This window comes from Notothenia coriiceps, unplaced genomic scaffold, assembly GCF_000735185.1.
Source record: "Notothenia coriiceps isolate Sejong01 unplaced genomic scaffold, NC01 NC01_scaffold00035443, whole genome shotgun sequence".
Lineage (NCBI taxonomy): Eukaryota > Metazoa > Chordata > Actinopteri > Perciformes > Nototheniidae > Notothenia > Notothenia coriiceps.
Window position 1 is genome coordinate 158,635 of NW_011368144.1, and position 10,210 is coordinate 168,844.

General features: G+C 37.0%; 3 protein-coding genes across 3 annotated transcripts; 2 read left to right on the forward strand and 1 right to left on the reverse strand.

Moving 5' to 3' along the window:
- Positions 1 to 2: 2 nt before the first annotated feature.
- LOC104962878 (cornifelin homolog B-like) lies at positions 3 to 1,035 on the reverse strand. The gene is made up of 3 exons (XM_010791380.1): positions 927 to 1,035; positions 632 to 819; positions 3 to 534 (listed from the first exon to the last, which is right to left on the reverse strand). Exons 1-3 carry the CDS (start codon positions 994 to 996, stop codon positions 325 to 327), a joined length of 468 nt encoding a protein of 155 aa, XP_010789682.1. The 5' UTR covers positions 997 to 1,035; the 3' UTR covers positions 3 to 324.
- Positions 1,036 to 3,743: 2,708 nt separating this feature from the next.
- Positions 3,744 to 6,258, forward strand: LOC104962879 (cornifelin-like). The gene is made up of 4 exons (XM_010791381.1): positions 3,744 to 3,770; positions 5,315 to 5,416; positions 5,504 to 5,691; positions 5,802 to 6,258. The coding sequence occupies exons 2-4, from the start codon at positions 5,350 to 5,352 to the stop codon at positions 6,006 to 6,008; spliced, it is 462 nt and encodes a 153-aa protein (XP_010789683.1). The 5' UTR covers positions 3,744 to 3,770; positions 5,315 to 5,349; the 3' UTR covers positions 6,009 to 6,258.
- Positions 6,259 to 6,903: 645 nt separating this feature from the next.
- On the forward strand, positions 6,904 to 9,279 carry LOC104962880 (protein PLANT CADMIUM RESISTANCE 7-like). Its single transcript, XM_010791383.1, has 3 exons — positions 6,904 to 7,832; positions 7,960 to 8,147; positions 8,274 to 9,279. The coding sequence occupies exons 1-3, from the start codon at positions 7,676 to 7,678 to the stop codon at positions 8,604 to 8,606; spliced, it is 678 nt and encodes a 225-aa protein (XP_010789685.1). The 5' UTR covers positions 6,904 to 7,675; the 3' UTR covers positions 8,607 to 9,279.
- The last annotated feature ends 931 nt before the right edge of the window (positions 9,280 to 10,210 follow it).

The window sequence follows — 10,210 nt, forward strand, 5'->3', positions numbered from 1 at the left end:
ACTTTATTCCTCATTCTACAACTTTATTATTTCCTTTATTAATAGACCACAGTCAATTAATTTGGTACTAAAAATTCAAAAAACCACAAGCTTTTTTTATCCTTGACCAAATACATGCAAAGTACTTTTCCCAAGAGATTTGAAACAAGGTTTGTCATTATAGTTTAAAAAAAGAAGAAATCTCTATACTTTTGACAAAAAGAGATTGCAGTGTAATTACCTTTGATAAACATGCACTTAGATATATAGATGTTAATAAAACAGACAGCAGCCTGAGCTGAACTTCCTTCACAAGGCAGACGGACACATGAGAGTCCACAGAGCTCAGTTTGATATCACGGTGACTCCTGGTTGGGTCACATATCCAGCTAGAGGAACCATCATCACTGGAGCAGGCTGCATTTGTAAAATGGGTTGACTTTGCATGACGATGACATTAGGAGTTTTATTGTGATGTTTTAACTCACGATGCATCTGACACCAGGAGCAGCACTGACACAAACAGGACGCACACATGTCTTCCAAGAGAGAACCCTGCAAAGAACCAAACCAAAATATGTTTATTAAGTTACATTTTTTTACTTTTATGAAATTTGTTTTGTGACATCTAGTATGCTTACAAGCATCCTACCTTGATATGGTATCTGTTTCGCATGGCAACCCTAACAGACAAGACTGCTGGAGGCACATAGACAGGAATTCCACAAATGACTGATGTGCACATGCTCAGTATGTCACATACTGGGAGTAAACGGTTTTCACCAAACCGTCCTGTAACAGTGGAGGCCAGACAAGGGCCACACCAGAAGCCGTAGCAACCTGAAAAAAACAGGGAGATACACCGACAGAGATGCTTGCTGAATTAGGGTTTGATATTGCACAAAAAAAGGAAAAAAAACGTTTTAAGTCATGGTTTTATTTCTTACATGTAGCGTGGTCCTCAAAGCAGTCAAAGAGATCGCTGCTCCACTCTTTCTCAGGTGGTGGGGCTCCCATCGGATGTTGGATAAGTTGAGCTACCCACAGTGAACAATTAAGCTGTAAACACACAAATCAGTGCAAAGCAAAATACACTTCTGATAAACAAAAATCTCATTCTGTAAGTCTCACACCACTTATTCAGTTGGAGAACTCTGAAAACATAATTTTTGCACTATATTTATCTTTTTATAGATAACCTGATTAGATTTCCGATGCGCTTTGCATAATTTATTTGAATGAAAATGAACTGTGCTCAGCTTTGAAACATTAAGAGTAGAAGAGCCACTGTGGCAAGCAATCTCTTTTCCAGTTATTAAGAGGATCTTTGAATAAAAATTGCCAAAATAAAGTACAGTAAAAGACGACCCATTGTCCTTACATTTATACTGCATACATTTTAGAGGTTAATAGAAAATAGAAGCAAACAACCAACAACTATCTTTAAATAAACAGAATAGAAAAGGCAATAAGTATTTTGCTAGTGTTTAACCAAAGATAATGGTGAATTATGTCCTTATAGTACAGTATAATTCAATTTCTAAATTGATGCTATGCGTATTACACAAATAAAAGAATGTTAATGATAGCCTTTAAAAAATAAATACAACAACTTAAAATAAGATGAAGTCTCTTGGTACAACCACAATACTAGATGACAGATAAATTGAAGATTTAGTATACTGTATTTCTTTTTTATAGTTAGTTTAACACAAATCAACTGGTGACATTCAGAATAACCCAGGATGCCTGTGGTTAATATACATTTCAAAAACTGCTCTTATACTGGTAAATTGTATCATAAAGATAAAGCAACACTTTCTCAGAATAACAGAATAAAGCAAAACTATGAGTTTAAAAGAAAAAAAAAGTGAGTCAAGCAAAATAAAATAAATTTAAAAAATAAAACTATAAGTTGCAAACAAATCATTTGTGTAATCATGTAAACTTTAAGTCTTTTCTTTGTTTTAACATAGGTTTTTGTTTGCAGTTCTTGTTTCTTCTTTCTCAATGATCAGACTTTTGCTCTCGCTGCAGCTCTCTTGTTTGGGCTCCTTCATTTTTTGTTTTGAGATTCTGACACAAACGTCCCAGGTGGACGGGACTTTCAGGGGTGCGTCCCCATTGGCTACTCCGTTTTTGAGTGACAGCCCACTACACCACAGATCATACAGTGCAAGTCATGCAGAAAACTCCGGAGTCCACTCGGCCACGTTAGTGTTGGTGCCTCCNAAAGTTATCTATAATGAGAACCACAGCACTGTTCCTTTATTGAAACCCTGTGGTGAAAAGTGAGGGCTGGATGTGAGATAGCCGTCCACCGACTGCTGACAGGGTGAGTAAAATGATCGAAGTAAATCGAACCAGAGAGATGAAGCTGGAAGTGTTGTCGGAGAACAAAGAGACAGCAAATCAGGACATTTGTGTGGGGGAAGTTATTGTCAAGAAAGAAACCTTCACACTATTGTAAAAGTAAATTCCTTCACAGATTATCTATCATGAGATAAACATTCACAAAAGGAAATGATCTATTACAAGGAACTCGAAGGAGTGACGTTGTATTAAAATGTCACTGCTTGTTGAACCATGAAACACCAAACAGATGAAACCAGGGTTTTTAAAGAAATGTTGCAGAGTTAACTTTGTCTTTTGGCTATCTCTTTTAAAGTCATAGAAAATGTCATTAAACAAAGAGAACACTTTTAAACATATTAACTCATATTTATCAAACTTCATTAATTAGTGTAAGCTAAGATGTTTGAAATAAAAACTGCCAACATAACTTGTAACTGAATTCTTAGGCTGCTACTTTTTCACATGTTCCATTGTGTCTTTTCTCCATGGGGAGAAGTCAGTTCACTGACAATGTTGTGTTAAGTCTCAAGATTTAAAGTCCAATGTTTTTACAATCCTCGTATTTTCTTTCCTGTTGAAAACTGCTCCCAGAATGGCGAGCCCTTCACTACGAGTGGTGGGAGAGCCTGCCTTGACAAAAAACCTGTTAACAGAACAAAGAGACAGGGAATCAGGAAATTAGAGGGAACGACGGGGTTAAATGAGGATTATTAGGATTATAAAAATGCATTCTGCCGTCTTTTCAGTAATGAAATCTAACCCTTTAGTCTTGACTACTTGTATTCATCAGAAAATAGTAATGGACATAATACTAGTTACATCATAGTATGAAATGTATTTTCAACAAATGTTCTGTTTTAAGGTTCATGGCCTACCTGTTTGCAAGTGTTTGAACTTGACTGCTATAAAAAGTCTATAATAAACTGTGTAGCCAAAAATGTCCATATTAAATCCACAATTTTTTTATCACAAAGCCATCGGAGTATAAATCATGCATTCAGTTATAATAAACGTTGGCTCTGGTTTTAAAATTGTAGATTTAACCTTTTACAAACAGGTTTAACAATGTCTTTATGTTTTCCCTAATAGACAACTTCATTATAAACAAAATAAAAATACATTGTAGAAAATCAGTGTCACTTTTTTGAAGTGATGCACAACAATTAAGGATACAGAATAAAACAGTACAAATTATGGAGTGCTTAAACTAAAGTACAGTGTACATAATCAAAACAATGTCAAGGGCTAGCACATCAAACTATCAAACCATTCCTCAGAAGTAGTTCCGTTTCCAATATTTTGTGCCAATGGATTCAGGTTTTGCAGCATTGCTTGAGTTCAGCTGTCCGAAACACACCGATTGATACTTCTAAACCATAACATAGGCTCTCATTCATTCACAGCTTCAGAGTCGCAGAGGTGTCCAGCTCCATCAGGTAAACATGTTACACCTTTATCCTAACTATTAAATGAAAGTTTAATGAGAAGAATTTAACAGTATAATCTTTCTGAAGTCAAAAATGATTTTTTTAAAGAATTAACTTCATTATGTTGAAATATAAAAACACAATCAAAGGTCAGCTTGGATTACAATATGATAGATTCTTAGAAACAGATCTTAGTCTTTTGGTTTCTATCTGCAGCGACAAACATACCTGCAAATGTTTAATATTTGTTTTTTTTGTTAATCTGTACATTTCCTCTTCTGTCTTAAAAGTAAATGGACTTTAATGTACTTTAAATTATTTTGGTAGTAACAATTAATTAGAAAATGGAATGGCATGTCAGATTTTGTTTATAGCCCTGTAGTAGAACTGTTTTTATGTCTTGAAAGTAAATATTATCATTCATGGACTTGAATGTACTTTACATTAATTCTTAAGTATTAAATATTTTTAAGATGTTCTGTGAAAAGTTGGGGTATGAGTTTGTTTTCCTTATTAACTGTTAGTCAAAGCTGAACACAGTACAGTATATCAAAACATGATAGAGTGGAAACACAGTAATGGGGGCACACACACTTTATTCGATACACCTGTTCAACTGCTGGGTAACGCAAATATATTATCAGCCAATCACTTGGCAGCAACCCAATGCATTTAGGCTTGCAGACATTGTCAAGACGACGTGGTGAAGTTCAAACAGAGCATCAGAATGAGGAAGAAAGGGAATTTAAGTGACTTTTAATGTGGCATGGTTGTTGGTGCCAGACGGGCTGGTCTGAGTATTTCAGAAACTTCTGATCTACCGGGACTCTCACACACAACCATCACTAGGGTTTACAGAGAATGGTCAGAAAAAGTGAAAATATCTAGTGAGCGACAATTCTCTGGGAAGAAATGCCTTGTTTATGCCAAAGGTCAGAGGAGAATTACCAGACTGGTTAAAGACAATAGAAAGGCAACAGTAACTCAAATAACCACTCGTTAAAACCAAGTAATGCAGAAGAACATCTCTGAACACAAAACACTTGGAACCTTGAGTGTATAAATATATACCGTATATATTGCAGCATGCTCCGCATTTCTCACAATAAGAAATGTATTTTTTACTAGCAATTGATCTAGGAAATATTTTTATTTCCTTTACAAGTGCTAACTGGTAGATATCAAGAAGTTGGAAGGTTTACATTTAAAGGCGCTTCACATTTTCTCATAAACAAGATCTAAAGTCATATTACAGTAAACCGAAACAAGTCAAACTATTCCTCATACTTTCCCTTCACATTGTTTTGTGCACATTTATTCAGGTTTCGAAGCATTGTCTGCTATCAGCCAGCTGTCAGATAAGTCTAAACAAGTTATGAAAGGCTCTCCGAGATCTGATCAGTTCATCTGCTAAAAGATGAATGTGCTGCAATAATGGCCTTTCCATAGGGGCTCCAAAGGAATTACTGGCAAAGATAATTGCAATATATCAACTTTTTATAATCAGAAGTTGAGTATTTGTTTTTGCTTTGCTCTGATTTCTGTGTGAACAGGTACATTGTTCACAGCTAAACTCATCCAACATCAGATGGCAGCAAAACCCGAGACAGACTGGAGCAGTGGTCTCTGTGACTGCTTTGAGGACGCGAGCACTTGTAAGAATAATACACTTTTATTATTGGATTATCAAACCCCTTCTTTAGCAAGTAACTCTGTTGAGTATCTCTGTGTTTGTTTTTCAGGTTGCTATGGTTTCTGGTGCTGCCCTTGTCTTGCCTGCACAGTTTCAGGACGTTTTGGAGAGAACCGTTGTCTCCCATTATGTGACATGCTCAGCCCCGCTATAACAGCGTCCTGCGGGATACCCCTCTTTGTGCCTCCTGCAGCCCTGTCTTTGAGGGCTGCCATTCGTCACAGATATCATATCAAGGTATGATGTAAAGCTGATGCCTACTGGACGTCCCATGTCACATTTCATGACAGTGAAGCTACTGTATGATGAATTTCCAACACTACGTTTATTTATTTGGTTCTCTGCAGGGTTCCCTCTGTAATGACATCGCAGTGTCCTGTTTCTGTCTGTGGTGCTCCTGGTGTCAGATGCATCGTGAGTTAAAACATCAAACAAAAGAACCCAATGTCATCGTCGTGCAAAATCAACCTGTTGTACAAATGCAGCCTGCAGTGATGATGGTTCCCCAAGCTGTATATGTGACCCAACCAGGAGTCACCGTGATGTCACGCTGAGCTCTGTGGATTCTCATTGGGTCTTCTGAAGGAAATTCAACTCATGCTGCTGTTTTTGCATGTTTATCATTGAAAAAACAAAGTGCAATCACTTGAAATTAACAAAATGTAATCACTTTAAATCCATCTATTTTTTATCAGAGTATGCTGATTGAGTTTCCGTTTCTAATTTATAATGACAGTTATTGTTTACATTTTCTTGGGAAGATCAGATCTTTAATCTTAGGAACTGAGTGTGGTCTGTAACTAAAAGAATAAATAAAGTTGTCTTTAATGATAACCACAGCACTGTTCCCTTATTGAAACCCTGTGGTGAAAAGTGAGGGCTGGATGTGGGATAGCCGTCCACCGACTGCTGACAGGGTGAGTAAAATGATCGAAGTAAATCGAACCAGAGAGGTGAAGCTGGGAGTGTTGTCGCAGAACAAAGAGACAGCAAATGAGGCATGTGACGTGTGCATGTGTAAAAGAAACGATGTTGCTCAAGTTCACTGCCGGAACTAGCTTGCATCCTTCACTCCATATGTAAATAAAACATGAATTACTGATTTGTACTGCTCTTATTAATTCTGACATTTAGCTTTTAATTTAAAAACAAAAATATAGAGAGAGAGAGAGAGAGAGAGAGAGAGAGCGAGAGAGAGAGAGAGAGACAGAAATAGCCTGCTGGGTGAAGCACACAGAAAAACAATACAAAAGCAATCCAATAAAAGCTCTAGTCATTTTGATGACGTAGGTTTCAGAAACTGATGTATATAATATGATGCACCTGGCAAGGTGCAGAGAATATATCCAGCTACATAAGGTAAGACCAAATCAATTGAATTTCACTTTCTTTGTATCAGGAATATGCAGCCGTTTTTATATATGAAGATATATTTGTAAACAAAATGTCAGATACTTTAATCGTTCATCTAAGTACAGTTTTTTAAATCTGAATTGACAAAAACCACATCTGCACATTTTTACCATCACTTTATAAACCCTGTAACAATTCCTATGACTTCATTGCATCTGTGAAAAGTTTTTTAATGTGCTACAATATAATATGAGGTGACTTACAAAACGTACAATGCTTTCACTTCCATTCGCCTACTGCGTCAAACTGAGCTTAAAGGTGTGTCAGGGCAGGAAAGACAACTTGTAAAAAGAATGTGGCTAAAGTGTGAGTGGTTTATCGTGGGAGAGAGTTAGAAAATATATTTTGTTTTTAGTTTGCACTTTCATTGTAGGCTACTGCCCTGAACCATATCCCGGCTACTCTAGTCACTGTCATCAAAACTGTATAGTAGCCATAAAAAAAGAAGTCTAATAAAGTATTTCACAAAAAAGTGATGGTTTACTCCATTGTAAGCAAAGATAAATAAAAATAAAACACTTAATAGAAAACGTAGTGGATGCCATACAGAACTCTGTTGTGTCATAATCATAATATAGTGAGATGATAAAAGTCTTAATATAACATATATTATTTATGAATGTCATAACATGTAACAACATTTGCATAATACAGTATGTCCTATAACAGGCATGTAAAAGCCATGGTCTAGTATTTCATAGAAAAATTATAAATGAATGTCTTAAAAAGTCAGAAATAGTGCTATGCCCTTCATATATCATAATATAGTCATACGACAATTATAATACGATTCATAATAAAGCATATCATGCACTGGTGCCACACATTTGGTTTTTCTGATTTCTCTTTGTTAAGAGGTTCATTGTTCACCGTCTTTGGCGAAAGTTTCCCAACAACAATGGCAGGAGAACCAGAGAAAGCCTGGAGCAGCGCTCTCCTCGACTGCTTTGAGGACATGAATACGTGTAAGAATCAATACAGCTATGTTGATACATTTTCATTATATTGGGACAAGGCCTTATTTTGTCCTATAGGGCCTTCATTTAAAAGTCACTGAGTCAATACAACTGGTGTGTCTTTGTGGGTTTTCAGGTTGCTATGGTTTCTGGTGCGGCCCTTGTCTTGCCTGCACCGTTTCAGGACGGTTTGGAGAGACTTATTGTTTCCCATTATGTGACATAGTACCCATGTGCATGTCAGCAACGATCGGAATACCCATCTGTGTGCCTCCTGCAGCCCTGTCTACTAGGGCTGCCATGCGAAACAGATACCATATCAGGGTACGGTATGATGCATGTGAAGTGTATACTAATGATATTTGCTACATTTCACACGACAAGTTTAATCAAAGTGAAGCACTGTCTAGTATACAACTTAACATGTTACTTTTCTTTGGATCTCTGCAGGGTTCTCTCTGCGACGACGCTGTAGTGTCCTGTTTCTGTTCGTGGTGCTCCTGGTGTCAGATGCACCGTGAGTTAAAATATCGCAATATCATTCCTGTTGTCATCAATATGGCGCATCAAACCGTGATACAAATGCAGAATCAAAACATGCCACAAATGCAGAATCAAAACATGATTCCAATGCAGAATCAAAACATGATTCCAATGCAGAATCAAAACATGATTCCAATGCAGGATCAAAACATGCCACAAATGCAGCCTATCTTTGTGACGACAGCTCAACCACAGCCAGTTGGTTATGTGAGCCCACCAGCATACAAGAAGTCACCCTGAGTTCTGTGGCATCTCATTGGTCGGTTGTGTCTTATGAAAAAAATGTGATTCTGCTCCGATCGTACGGCTTTTTATCTAAGTATAAAACACAAAGATTGAAGCTCATTTGTATTCTGTTCCCATGGTATGAAGAACAACTTTCAGTTTCCTAATAATAGTTTAAAACATCTTCAAGCCCATGAGGCTTCATTCACACATCACTTATAGCCATATAACAATGTTAACCATTAGTTTCAAATAATTTTTCATTATTGTTAATCCTTATTTCTGGATGTATCCTAAACCGCGCTTTGTTTCTGAGAGGTTTGTTCCAAGTCATGAAGCAGACACACCGGTTTATCCACTCGGTTGACTGCTTCGGCACATTTCTTCTGAAAGCGAAACTAATTTACTCCTCTCACTTCTCAAGAATTCTATTGTTTTAAAGAATGTGAAACTTTTCCATTTCTAATTGACTTAGAGGATATTACATTTAAACTTGAGATGTTATTGCTTTTGTTGTTGACTCATTGTGAGACTTGTAGCATGAAGGGATTCATTCAGATGTAATCTAAACTTTTTTTCAATGTTGATTTATCCTTTACGTTACTTGTTTATAGCTTTAGCATGTTTTGATCTGTGAAATGAATGGTTGTTTATTTTGTTTGTTTGTGAATAAACCACTATAATAAAACAGATTTTCAGTTTATATATGTACAGAAAGAAACACACAAAATCCAAATAAGCGATTTCATTTGTTTTGTATTGATGATGGTTTCCTGCTTTGGACCACAAGAGACCTACACATGTTTCATTTTGTCTTTTCTCCACGGGGAGAAGTCAGTTTACTGAAAATGTGTAATGATTTTACAATCCTCGTATTTTCTTTCCTGTTGAAAACTGCTCCCAGAATGGCGAGCCCTTCACCACTACGATGAAGCTGGGAGAGCCTGCCTTGATGAAAAACCTGTTAACAGAACAAAGAGACAGGGAATCAGGAAATGAGAGCGAAGGAAGTTAGTGTCAGTGTAGTGTTAGAAAGAAACCATGGCACCGTGGTAGTAACACATTTCTAACAGGTCACCTTTATTTGATTAAAGTTGCCTATAGACTAGAAAACAGCAAACAACTGACAGCAGGGTTTTTAAAGGAATGTGCATGGTTCTCATTGTTGTTTTTTTAAACTGGCTGGATCAACTCATACTGTAAAAACTACAATACCAATAATATGCAAAGTTGTGTGGGCATGCAACAACTAACGTTACTTAAAACCAGTGTTGGGACTAACGCGTTACAAACTAACGCAACTACCTTTTGCGGTAACTAATAACGTTACTTAGTTACCTATTCCCATTCAGTAACGCCGTTATAGTTACTGTGATTTAAATGGGTAAATACAGTGATGTCCTCTCACAGCACCATGGAAAAGTGAAAGTGCAGAGAGGAGTAATGATTGGTTAACGCGGGGTAACATTTCAGGGTAAGCCAATCAGAGACAGAGTTGGGCGGGTCTTGCCTTATGGGGAAAATACACAGACACACAAACACTTGCTAACACACACACACACACACACACACAAACACACACACACACGGCAACGCGCACCACCAGCACACTCACACAA